We start from the raw sequence: 13,505 nt of genomic DNA, 5'->3' as shown, positions 1-13,505 counted from the left end.
GTGTTGTCAGATTTTATGAGAGGAGGCTCCATCCACCAAACAGGTACAGCATGACAGGTTTACCTTTTATCAACATGCATCTTTGTTAAAGACGAGGAGGCTCGTCTTGAGGGACGACAGAATCCCGGCCTCATTTCCATATGAAAGATGGAATAAAACAGGAGCAGCAAAGTTGGGAGGATTTACAGCAGAGTACAAAGCGAGAAAACACAGTAAGGTGTTCGCCTGAAGTTTAAGGGCTGCTTCTGCTGCTCTGTAAAATTTAACTCCAGCTCCAGTCAGAAGTACTCTATTAAAGCAGTGTGTGTTTCTAATCAGCTCCAGTTACAAAAGACATGAGTACATTTTCAGATTTGCCCTTTTTCCAGCTCTAAAACAAACCAAAAAAATCCACCAGAATAAAGTTTTATTACTTTAAAAGCTCTATTTTTTTTCTTTAAATTCGTGTAGTTGAAGAGACAGATGATCCACTATGTCTAAACTTACTAAAGGTCTTTTATGTGTCTTTCACTGCATTTCCATTTGAAACGATTCCTACTCATGTTACACAGAGACTCATCCACTGTGTAAAACATTTTAGCTTCCTTCCCTTTAAGACAGATTTCTTTTGATTGGCTGTCCTTTGGTAAAGTTTGTGGGTGGGTCTCCTATGCTCACAGCCTGAGTTGCGTGTCTGAGATGACCAAATTATGGATATCAGCCCTTACTGACATCATGCAGACCCATTAGTAGACTTGTTTGTTACTGGAAACTTTGAACATGTTTAATATGATATGAGCATCCACCATTGTAAAACAAAATAAGAAAAAGCATAAGGTGTAGTCTCTTTAAGCTACTTCAGATGTGGACAGATCAAGGGACAACAATACGGAGGGCAAGTCACTTATAAAATTACATCCCCTGCAGCTTTGGCTACTATATAAAATGCTTAAATAATCACTACACTACAGAAAAGTAACTATCAACAGAAGTCAGTTAAAAAACAAACAAACAAAAAACACAAAGGAATAAAAATCTACACTTTAAAGTCAGACACACTGTGATGAAAAGATCACACTTGGGAAATGTTTAAACCTCTGCTGGACACTGTCAGTATTAGTGTAAAGGTGAGGTTCCTGGGGAGCATTTACTGTGGGAACAAGGAGGAGGGTGAGAGGGCTGGTGCATTTGCACCAAGCTGACAATACAGGGATGACTCGTCTACCTACAGAGAGCTCTGCTGTCAGATGGAGGCAGCGTGCAAAGTATGTGGTACAACCGGTCTTTGGGCCACTCTGGCATGGTTGGTCTGTCTGCCAGCCACGGAGAAGAGTGAGGTTATAACATATAAACAGCTGAAGTGACAATGACAGTGACAAGTGTCCACTGCAGCTGCTGTCTCTACTTTTTATACTGTATTTCTGATCTTTTAAGATTTTTTTCCACAGTCCTCTCATTCAAGATGAACTCTTCTGTCACTCCCTTCCCTATTCTGGCCCACTTGTCAACCAATCGCCTTTCAGCAGACGCATACATCATCTGCTTCCAGCGATGTGCAGATAGGTTTTGGAAGACTGCATGGCAGCAGACCTGACATGGGTGAAAACGCCTCTCTGCTGTCTGTCCAAATGGAAACGTGTATGCAGACACATTTGTGGGACCATATTACACTTTACAGTTCATCCTTATAAAGACAACAAAATAATCTAATCCCAGTCCATATCTGCTTATCAATTTAGGATAGTATTACAAAGGCAAGGACCCTGTTTGTCACGGCAAGTAAAGAAATAAAGACCATCTGCGTTGAATTGCAAAGGCAAAAAAAAAAATCATGTGAAAAGAAATCAGTGCCTCCTTAAGTGATAGCAGAAGTTACATAAATCATGAAACCTCTTTGTGACCACTGTTACACAACTGTGGACTGATGTGATGACTATAGACTGTAAGATATGATTATAACCACCAGGGGGCAGCATGGTGAAGGAAGGCTGAAGACAAATTAACTGCACATGTAAAATAGCCACAGTTATACACAAATGATGCATTTAGATTATGTATAGCATTTATCAGGTCATTATTTATCATTTCTGAAGCGTTGCCTATATGATCTTGAAAAAGACAGCCCTGAACGGACCTTAATTAGCATTGCTTATGTAACAAATAATCACTGAAATGCAATCTTAGAATGCATGACAATGTGTTTTTAGAGCACAAGTGGCTAAATCACAATCTTCCCATGTGTAATTAGCAGAGAAAGGTGTGATCACAGAGTTGAAACAGCCAGTGAGCACCCTAACAGACAATACTTTGACTGTGCAATTACACCCCTAAAAATACCATATGGAGCGAGCTTTGCTTTTGTTTTTGTTTTGTTTTGTTATTTTTAAAAACCACGTGCATCAGAGGATGCGCTGACTGAAGACAGAGGTCTGCCAGCATTTGATGTGTAGGTCTATATGAAGAATAACAGAGCAGAGGAACACCGAGCGAGCCGGAAAAACACACAAGAATGTAAGGAATTCTATCATGCGCAATTATAGAGAAAGAAGAGACAAGGGAATGCAGACAGGCTACAGAATAAAGATGTAAAGAGATACCGAAAGAAAAAAACATAGCAGGGTAAAGCAGGGAGACGGAGACAGTGGAGGGCGAAAGGAAGATACGGAGATGAGAGGAGGAGGAGGACAGAAAGCAATATGCCAGGTATCCACCAGGGAACACAAAGACAGAAAGAAAGGAGGAGGGAGGGAGGTGGAGAAAGGAAGTAGAGGCTGAACTGAGCCCGGAGGGTGAGTGTGTGTTGGAGAGTGTGTGTGAGAGAGAGAGATTGTGGGTGGCTGATAACAAGAATGCGCTGGGGATGTAGATGGTCTCGTTGCCAGCTGGCACATTCCTGCCTGTCCACTTCCAACGCCCCACAAGGCAAAAAAGATGAGGCCCAATTAAAAGTGTGATAGCCGCCAATCCAGCTCTTCTCTTTATCTAAGAGGATGAAAGGCCATTATCTCGCTCCCTCTCCGTTTCTATCATCATGTCTCCCCGTCTTCCCCTTTCCACACTCCGTCCTTCCTCTGAACCAGCTTACAGAGAGCAGTCAGGGAGTGAGAGGATCAGACAGCTTTTTGAAGGATACGTACTTGAGTCAGAGTTTTGGGAGAAGTCCACAGAGATATTCAGCATGTGTGTCCTTTACAGAGTTATGTAATCAAACTGCTGCATCATTTATCACCATATAACTACCACAACTTATTTCTATTAGCTGTCGTGCCATGCAGTTTAGAAGATGGATTCCAATTGTTTACTCCTAATAAAAAAACAAAACAACTTTTTTGTTGATTCAAACAGGTTTACATTTTCCTTTTTACCAAACAAATAAAAAATAATCAATAACCAAAGACTGCAGGTGTAATGTAAGATAATCAGCTTTTAATGCAACTGACTGACTGTCACAAATGCTAGGGGAATGTGATGGGATCATTGGGTGACCTAGGGCTGCTCAATTAATCGAATTTTAATCACGATTACGATCTGGGCTTTCAACGATCATTAAAAATGACTGAGCCGATTATTAGCCCCTCCCTCGTGCTTTACTCTCACGCTGCTCCGTGTGGCAAATCCAGCGCACCTCTCTGCATTTCGAACATGCGTCACAACAATTAAGAGCAGCGGTCCCCAACCCCTGGGCCTTGGTCCGTGAGTCGTTTGGTACCGGGCCGTGAGAGTTGAGGCTCAGGTGTGAAATGTATGGTTTCAGGGTTTTTATCGGTTTTCAGCGTTATTTTGTTATCGTTTTGATCGTTAACTCGGTTTTCCTTGGTCTTTTCACGTGTGTTATGAATAACTCTTCTTTTTTTCGGTACCGGTACTAGTTTTATTTTGTTGCATTTATCCGCGACACCTTAAAGGCCGGTCCGTGAAAATATTGTCGGGCATAAACCGGTCCGTGGCGCAAAAAAGGTTGGAGACCGCTGATTAAGAGGACCCGAGGGAAGCTCGGAAAGCTAAGCAGAAGTTATTTGGAGAGGAGAGTGACTGCTGTTGGTTGAAAAGAGAGGTAAAAAAAAGACTTCAGTGGTGTTGCACACTATTTTATATTATTTTTTAAAGTCATTATTCAATACATTCTTATTGTTAACCCTTTAAAGAGCCGCACGTTCAGTTTTGTTTAACTATTTTTAAATCCCTGTAGAACCTGAACCGTGTAAGCTAGCGCAATAATTTGTTTTGTATATGAAACCGGAGTTGTAGTACTTACATCTTATGCCATCAGCTTGTCCTCGGTCATAATATTACAGAAACACGCGTTGCCACTTCCCACAGTGAAACAGACGTCAGCACGAACTGTCGCATGTCCGCCATTTCCTGCCCTAAACCGGACGTGATGTCATTTTCGCGGAAAATGTAGTTTTTTACTTGTAGGCCTTAAAAGCCTATACTGGTGTTTTTATAAGTCATGTTTGACTTTTCTGAATAGTTGCTGGGATGCTTAGAACTCGAATTACACTGCTGGAAATAGTTTATTTTGATGCACCTGCTGTTTTCTTTGCAAATTTGCATCATGGGATTGTTTTTCGTTTTTCCTGCAGTATATAAAAATTGGTGTATCTCAAAAATAAAACTATGAAGACACTCAAAATAAATTTCCTGTTGTTGTAAACTATTTTTTGCAACTTTTTTGTATTTAAAGTTTTGAGGGATAAGCCTCTTAAATTTCTCCAAGTAGAAATATATGTAACAAAAACGATTTTCAATTTATTTTTTTTGTAGTTTATTGCACTTTTATGCAATTAATGTAGTTACTATGGACTTAATGCATACATATTATTAAATTATGGGCTATAACAGTTGTATTGATGTATAGTAACTTGAAATGCTCCCAGAAATGGCACTACAGCATGTATAAAAAAAAAAAAAAAAAAAAAAAAATATATATATATATATATATATATATATATATATAAGCTCTGGCGGACTTGGTTCTATAGTAGGTCTTAAAGGGTTAAATAAATATCGTCAAATAATCGAGATCTCAATTTCAGTGAAAATAATTGTGATTATCATTTTTGCCATAATCGAGCAGCCCTAGTGTGGCCTAATGGACAATGAGATACAATATTTAACTGTAGAAAATACGTGATATAAGAGGCTTTTAGCTCTGTAATAGACTAGAAACAAGTCTCTCGTACAGTGTTAACTGTGTTAAGATCTAAAACACCTTTGATAGACAGACGAAGCATATCTGAGAGGATAAACAGTTGGCCTGAAACAAACAGAAATATAAATTCTCATAGGAATTATATAACAACCTTTTAAGGGGAAAACAAAAAAAACCAAAACAAAACAAGTAGGTTTGTTTTCCTGCTGCTCTTCAGTTTTACTGAAGAAACTCTGCTTGTTTCGGCTGCTCCCTTATTCACAAGGGGTCACCACAGCAGATGTAGCACATGTTTGATTTGGCAGATTTTTTCCACCAGATGACCTTCCTAACGCAACCCTCCCACAGGAGGAGATTTAGTTCCTCTCCTGGTCTCAAACTGGGATCTTTCATGTGTCAGGCACATGTGTTAGTTGCTAAACTATGGCGCCACCCTTTCTGAAGAAAACCTAAGATGGAATAAACTTTGTAAAATCACCAACTTTTTTACTGTAACAGTTATTTTAAGGATCGATACTACTTAATTTGAGCTACCTAAATAAAATGTAGCGTAACTCTCTGTGACCTTCAGGATAGAGGAAGTATGCACTGGAACATTAAAACAAGGTGACATTTAAAGTTTCATTTTCTTACAAATCGCTCTCTTTGACGTTCAGTTAAATGCCTCAAGTCTTTCGGCTCTTAAAAACAAAAACCAGCTGGAAATGATGATGATGATTATGAGAAGGCATTCATCGTTTTTTTACTGCCAAACTGAATGCCAGTAGTACTATTAAAGGTGTTCTGTCAACAAAATTAGACTACAAATAACAGCTATATGCTCTCCATCCTTCCTCACCTCCACCAGCTGCATGAGGTTCTCAAAATACTCTTCCTCGTCGATGGTGAGTTTGCCGTTGTGGTAGATGATGCGGTAGTGCTCCACCTTGCCATCACAGCTGACACACAGGGTGTAATCTCCAGGATAGTTGGTGCTTTCCCTCACCAGGAATAAACCCGTCTCTGGAGGGTAGAGGAGCCGCTCGGCCTGCTCCCGAGTTATCTTCCCATGAAACCAGCTGGAGAGAGTGAAGAGAGGGGTGGGAATGAAGGACGTGAGGAGACAAAGAGGGAAGAGGGAGAGAGATTATGTCAGACAAAAAGGACACACAGGATTGACTGGAAGTGTTTTATGGCCGCACACAGAGTGTTTATGTAACAATGACGTTGTTTGATCTATGTACAGAAACTCAACTTGTGCCGTTTTTTAAGAATATATCTCCAAAAAGAGAGAGAGAAGAAAACAACTAAATTTCAACCATACAGAGGTACCAAATTCCATGTATCATGGCCCACAGCATTCCTCTGAAATGAGAAGTGAAAAACAAGAGGGGGGCAGTAATGGGAAGCCGACAGCAGCACTTCCACCCTGTTCAGCTTGAATGGTGAAGGGGCGAGGCTGTCTGATCTTGGGGAGTCAGTGAAAAAGTACCTGAACCCAAACAACAGGAAACATGGTGCTAAAACGCACGCACGCATGCATGCGCACACACACATACACAAAGCCTGGGGCAGAGTCGGAAACTGACATACAGGCACTGCAATAACAGGAAAATGCAAAAGCTGCTCAGACAAGGCGGGGAGCAGGATAAAACCAAGTCACCCATTCCCGACTGCGGTCAGAGAGACCAAGAGACGGATTGAACTTTCACCACCCGCTGTAGCGAAAAGGAGGGAGATCAAAAACCAACTCCACCTCCTGTTAAGTTAAAAAGCCGATCACAATTCTGTTGGTTGTGGCAACAAAGAAACGCTTGCTTCCTGATTTAGAAGCTAACTGTTACACAACGAGCATCAACCTCGCCATATGGCTTGATAGGAGGCATCTATATGCTACTGAAGGACGGATTAGACAGCAAGATCACACACTTTGATCTACTCAACCACCATCTTTACAATCATCTGTTACAAAAACAGAATTTTTTCACACTGCTGTTGCTTTTAAATGATAATGCATCCTCCATCGAGCTTAAATGGTAAATGTTTTTTAATCTTTGTTAGATACATTTCAGTTTCCTACAACAAAAGCTAACACCCTATTTCAGTATTCTGAATTTCCTTCCATTCATGGCTATTGATCTGTGGTATTAAGCATAAACACAGGGGGGTATCCCATGTACCCTGCTGATTTCTGCCACTATTTGTATGAAAGGTCACATTAGCCACCAAGAATTGCAAAGGACAAAGTCTCCTTATCGGCACTGGCTGGTCAATGGGTGGTAATTAACAACTATGAATGATTTAGCCCACTTTCCTGTGGCTGCCTCTGTCACGCCCTCCTCCTCTTCAATCACTCCACTTGGTCTCCTCAGACAGCAGAGGCCCTTGTGGTAAAGCTGCTTAACATGGCTCGAGTTGATTAGATCAGAATAGGGAGCTTCTCCGATGGAGAGAAGCTCTTTAACTCCCAATAATCCGAGAGCAGGCGCCAAGAGTGGATGGCCCCAGTAACACAAAGCCCAGTGGTAGACACACACTTGCTGCTTTGTCTCCAGAAATTAACCGCAGTTTTCAGAAATGACATCATATTGAAATAAAAGTGAACAACATGTTCAGCACAACTTGGAAGGAATGAGTAGGACAGCGCAGATGAATACGCCAGCTTTCTTTAGGGTGGTTTGGTTACATGGGTCAGATATCTGCCACATGAGGGCAGTAGATGGAGCAGAGTCAAGTAAAGGAGGCAAGCGCTGTATCTACAGCCGAGTATCAACCGATACGGGTGAACGTTAAAGCAGAAAACCACAGATGAACCCTTACGTAACCCAGAAGAGAGGGAGAGGTCCTCTCCGAGACATTTGCTGATGATTCATAAAAAAATCCAAAAGTCCCTGCAGGATACAGAGAAACGACTTCTGATGACTTGAGTTAAAACACTGAACTATGCAGTGATCTCAAAGGCAGCAATTAGAGCAGAAGGTCAGGATGTGAAAGCATGCTGAATATTTGGGAGTCAAAGAGCAGTGAGTTAGTTTCATAGCACCCTCTTCTTCTTTCCTCCTTTCTTTTAGAAAAGCAACTCTGAGAAGGACATTTGGTTATGGCTGAAAACAAGTTTCATTAAATTCATTCTGAGCTACAGATTAATTACAGCTGTTCCCCACGTTAGCCTTTAATAATCAGTGTTGTTGTGTGCACACAAATCCCTTGTAGCTGCACAAGGCTCATTTTAAGTTACTGCACCACCGGGCCTCCTAATATCACACACAAAACATGCCTGAGCTGAATGACACAGTAACCGAATTTAAAATGGTGTGAACAGACGGTATGAGGTGGCAAATAGAGAGGTCAACGCTTTCAGCAGCAGTTGATGAAGGGAGACAAAGAGGGTCAAAAGTCTATATAAATGTTTCCTGCCAACATTTTAAGAACATATCACTAAGAATAGTTTGAGCTACACATGCAATGCTGACAAGACTGCATTTCACTTTCTATCCGCAGCTGACACCTTTATTGTGTTAATGATTTCCTTCTAGGAGCACGAGAAGAGTTCATTGTTGCTGCACGAGGTTTGAAAGGTACAAGGAAATAAATGAGCAGCTTATGTATATAACTCCTTACTGTCAAAGAAAATTAGATACTTCCAATACTGGAAACACTGAGAAACTGAAATACAATCTGTACTTTATCTTTGACTTAATTAACTTAACTATGCCCATTACAAAAAACCACAACTTTGAGGTCCAACTTACCATTCTCTTCTTGCAATTCATGTACTTCCTACTGAAATTAAGAACTTTCTTCTGCTTTGCAAAGTTTTAAGACTTGTTTATTACCATCTCAAGAGTAAACACAAATGGTCTGACAGCTCTCACAGCTTTCAACATCTTATAGCTCATAGCTCGGTTGCAGCAGCTCAGCTTTCCTGTCTCCTTTCATTTGAATATGCCTCTCGTTATGTTTTCCTCGTTTTGAATAGCTGCATTTTCAAAGAGCCCGAAATGTCACTCAAATCTAGTGCACAGCTGGCTGTAGCCTCTATGGGTGTCTGACACAGACAACAGAAGACAGGGAATTTTCATCTTTTGAAGTCAAGACTAATTTCTCCCTCTCACAGCAGGAGACAAAAGTGAATCGGGCTATAACAACTTGTTCATACATAAAGATGTCTGAGATACAAGACACAGACCATTAGTATTTTGATTATAACTGTATTCTGTCGCAATCCTGGAGAACTTTGGTAGTTTCCTAAAATGTTATTTCAGAATGAAACAGTTCTGCAATCCTACAAAAAAAAAAAAAAAAAAAAAAAAAGTATTTTATCCTCTTACATTGCATTAAAAAAATGTTTGTATGGTCTTAAAAATAAATGCAAAACACCACAAACACACAGACATGACAGTTTAACTGGGATTATCCATTCTAGTACTCACGGCATAAGACTGAGTTTCCCTCCTGACTTGACGCCTTCCCTTTTCTGGACATAGTTAGCTGGGATGGTGCCCTCTCTGCCCACCTGGTTCCTTGCTCTGTACCAGTTTGGATCCTGAAACAGTCGAACACACCACAACACAGCTGAAATACCATAACTAAGGCGGGGTACCATTTTTATACCAAGTCATTTTGTGGGTAAGGAACACTTCTGTACCTTAGAGATAACACAACACAGAAAGACACAGTAGAGAATAAAAGCCAAAATCCACTTCAGCCCCATCAGATATTTGTGGGCACAAGCTGTTGCATCAACAGAAACCAGCGAGTGCCTCTAGCTAAAAGGAAACCCACCAACTGAAGCAATAAAGCTGTTTGATAGGATTAAGTTCATTGCACCTTTTTAAAAGCTGATACACTTTTTTTTTTAAATGTAGCTCTTTATTTGTCTTGTCATTTGTCATACAAATGAATAAACTAACTACTTTGTTAGGGACAAAACTTTTGGTTGTCTTGTCTTCTGACTTAAAGTACAAAAAACTAGGATTGTCTCATGAAATACTGCACAAATCCTGTTATAGGTACTGTTGCTGACATTTCAAGAATGAAGACAAATCCATGTCCTTTTACATCTCTGCATACATCTGTATATTGTTTTTAACATACAGAGAACATTTTACAAGTCCAATCATTGGTGAACAATCCAAAAAAACCCCAACCCTATTAACTGTGAAAACCCATGAAGAAACAGAAACAGCTTAAACAGTAACTTATTCACTGAATAATAATTGCTAGGATGGCAGCTCTGTGGGTTTAGTTAGAACAACCATATTCAAGGCACTTGTTTTCTTACCCTGGTGACTCCGATGATGGTCAGTACGTCTCCTTTACAGAAGGGTAAGTCCTGTTCATTGGCAGTCTGAAAGTTATACTTGGCTACACACTCTGTGCCAGTCGACCATGGTACCTAGATTATAGAAAACACAGAGGAACCAACATTATCTAGAGGTGTAACTCATAAGGAGCTAAATGAAACAAATTACAGAACACAATAAAAGAGTTTAGAGGTGGAGAGGCAATTGGGGAGGGAGAGAACAAGTCCTAATCACAGTGTTATGAGACTAGGATCCACTTATTAAAACCAAAGCCTGCCAGCATTACAGTCCTTATTCTGAATGTTTCTTTAGAGAGTTTACTCTTCTTCTTATGTTGTTTGTTTTCCCTTTTCAAATCTTTCAGGACCGTGTTAAATCTGTTCAAATCCAATAAGGCCTCAACAAATAAAATCGTAAGTAACACTTTTTGCAGTAGTTTCCTGGTGCAGTACAGGAAGTATGAACATTAACCTAGCAAGTAATTTTCTTCCCCATGTTTAGAGAAACTGGAGCTTTCATGGAAACTTGGGAGTAGGGATGGGTACCGGTGTCCGGTGCCATGATGGCACCGGTTCTGACATAAACGGTAGTAACCAGACCGAAAAGCAGCGCACATTTCGGTGCTTTATTTCGGTGCTTTTTTTTCCTGAGCTGTGATACACTTCTAGCCAATCATTTTACGTTTCCGAGAATAGTAGGCGGGCCCAGGTACGTACGTTCTTTTAGAGCAGAGCTACAGATTAAAAATGTCCAAGCCGAAGCGGTCAAAAGTCTGGCTGTACTTCACAGCAAAATATGCAAACTCAGCAGCCTGCAACAAGTGCTTTAAGCTGATACTGTGATACTGTCAAAGGAGGTAACACCTCAAATCCGATGAAACACCTGGTGATGCATAGCGTTTTTTTAAAAGCCCAGAAATGCGCCGTATTTGATATCTTGCTGCGAGACCTCACACGAGCGCATCTACTGCGGGTGGGTTGCCTGTTATGCAACATCCCCCAAAAACACGAAGAATAGAGTCCTGGCCCCTAGCCCTGCCAGTGTAGCAGAAATGATGACGGATGATGATGGCAGCAGCAGCCGTTCTTCTCTGCGTGAGTAGCTAAATGTTGTTCGTGTGTAATTTACGTTGAGTAGGCTAACCACGTTATTACATTAATGCATGTAAGGTGAACTAGCAAACATCATCATAGCTACATGCAGCTGTCTTCTTGTTTGATGGCAGATACTCCCTTCACCCTGGCCAAAAAGGCTAAAATGACCAAAGAAAAAGTGGAAAACAGTTAAACATGAGAGGTTTTTGGACAAAGTTTGTGTTTTTTCCATTGTTTAAGCACTGCTTCCAGCCAAGAGTGATGCCATATATGCCCCATAGCTGCAGAAAAGGCTAACATTGTTATCTTTTTACAAAAAAAACAGCTGAACATGAGAGGTTTTTGGACCAATTTTGTGTTCTCCATTCTTTAAGCACCGGTTTGAGCACCGGCACCGTTTCAAAAGTACCGATTTGGCACCGGTATCAGATAAAACCTAAACGATACCCATCCCTACTTGGGAGATTACTGTGCTAAACACTGAGCCACTGTTCAGTCATTAAAAGAGTTTATTAATCTAAAAATTAAACGTTAAATGTTGTGCATGAACAAAAGGTGTGGCATAGATAGTAAGCAATAATTTGTCTGGGCTGAGCTGTGCTCGATATTGCACACTTGAAAGGCAGAGATAATGCACCCCAAGGTAGTTATTTGAATCTTGACAAAAATGTTAAGACTGCAATAACATATCAGATAGAAGCAGTAACTGTATAAAGCAGCAACTTTATTTGTGTAATGGTAGTACCCTCCCCATGAATCACGGGCATAAAACCCTATATAACACCTAAGTGTCTAAAGCCAAAATGTTTTTCTGCTTTGATATCCAAATAAGCATTTTTCTGGATGATCTGCTAAAAGGAAATAAAAGGGACCTATGACACTCATTTCGAGCTCCAAATTTGAATTCTTGGAATCAAAAGTAGCTTTGGATGATCAGTCCATGTTTACATTACACTGGGCCTCACTGCAGCCTTTCATATATAAAAATTATATATGAAAAATGAAAACAGATCTTCTCTAAATACATTTCTCTTTTAGATTGCCAATTGACATCAGCTTGATAAACATGTCTACCATTAAAAAGCATTTAAATGTGTAATTTAAAGGAAATTTCACCATTTAATCGCATAAATTTAACTAGTGTTGAGATGGGAGTTGTTGACCGTTTCAAGCTACTCAAACAAGCATGGAGGACATTTAAATTCAAGAATCTCATTTCAAACTTGATATTTTTCCATTTTCAGACATTTAGAGTTCAGTTACCACTCCATGGGTTAATTTTGTTTATGCTTGTAAAACAAAAACCGGATGAGGCAGATCTCCTTCCTAGATACCAAACAGTAGGTTTATTAAATCTGCTGACCTCAGCTTATTCCCAGCATAGCCCTGCCAAACCTGTACCTGCTTAGAGATAAAATAACCCTGAGAGAAAAAAATAAATACCTGTGTATGTGTGTACCCAAAACAATGTGCTTTCAGTGAGAATTATTGCCTGTTCACTCCACTGCAGTGACTTTGAACCTCAGCTAAAGCTCTGCCATATAGTTGCACTCACTATCAATCTTGACTTGTCTAAAAGCCACAGCTGCAAGAATCACATATAAATGACAGAAAAGAAAGGAAAACAGAGCATTCAGCTCGCACTGTTAGATCAGCAAAGCGGTATGATCACTATCATGCCTCAATAACGTGAAATGACAAAGCCAGAGAACAAAGCAGCAGGTGTGAGTGAGCGAGTAGAGCCCTTGAACAAGCTGCTTTATTTGCAGTGGAGGCTGTGAATGTGTCTATCGCAGTCAATAGAGCGTTACGAGTTTGATGGCTGCCGTGACACAGAAAAACCCCCAAAAACCATTGCATCTCCCATAGCCTTCATTTCCATGTGGTCACATCAAGAAAAGAACTTTATTAAACTGAGGCTCTGCTAGACCTAATGTGTCATTGGGGGAAATTTCCTTGCGGCTCTTAAGTAATTTAAGACATAGCCTCATG

The 13,505-nt window shown here is 40.3% G+C and overlaps 1 protein-coding gene across 2 annotated transcripts in view; it reads right to left on the bottom strand.

The window, feature by feature from the left end:
- The window catches only part of cskl (c-src tyrosine kinase-like), a 51,164-nt gene that overhangs the window by 5,682 nt on the left and 31,977 nt on the right, over positions 1-13,505 (bottom strand). For both annotated transcript variants that reach the window (XM_004539728.3, XM_004539729.6), the window contains exons 3-5: positions 10,398-10,511; positions 9,547-9,659; positions 5,973-6,192 (exon numbers count right to left, since the gene is read on the bottom strand). In XM_004539728.3, the coding sequence (XP_004539785.1) occupies positions 5,973-6,192; positions 9,547-9,659; positions 10,398-10,511 (447 nt within the window). The remainder of the gene's footprint in view (positions 1-5,972; positions 6,193-9,546; positions 9,660-10,397; positions 10,512-13,505) is intronic.

Source organism: Maylandia zebra, linkage group LG1 (assembly GCF_041146795.1).
Source record: "Maylandia zebra isolate NMK-2024a linkage group LG1, Mzebra_GT3a, whole genome shotgun sequence".
Taxonomy (NCBI): Eukaryota; Metazoa; Chordata; class Actinopteri; order Cichliformes; family Cichlidae; genus Maylandia; species Maylandia zebra.
Note: the sequence above shows the minus strand (reverse complement) of the source record. Positions and strands in the feature narration are given on the sequence as shown.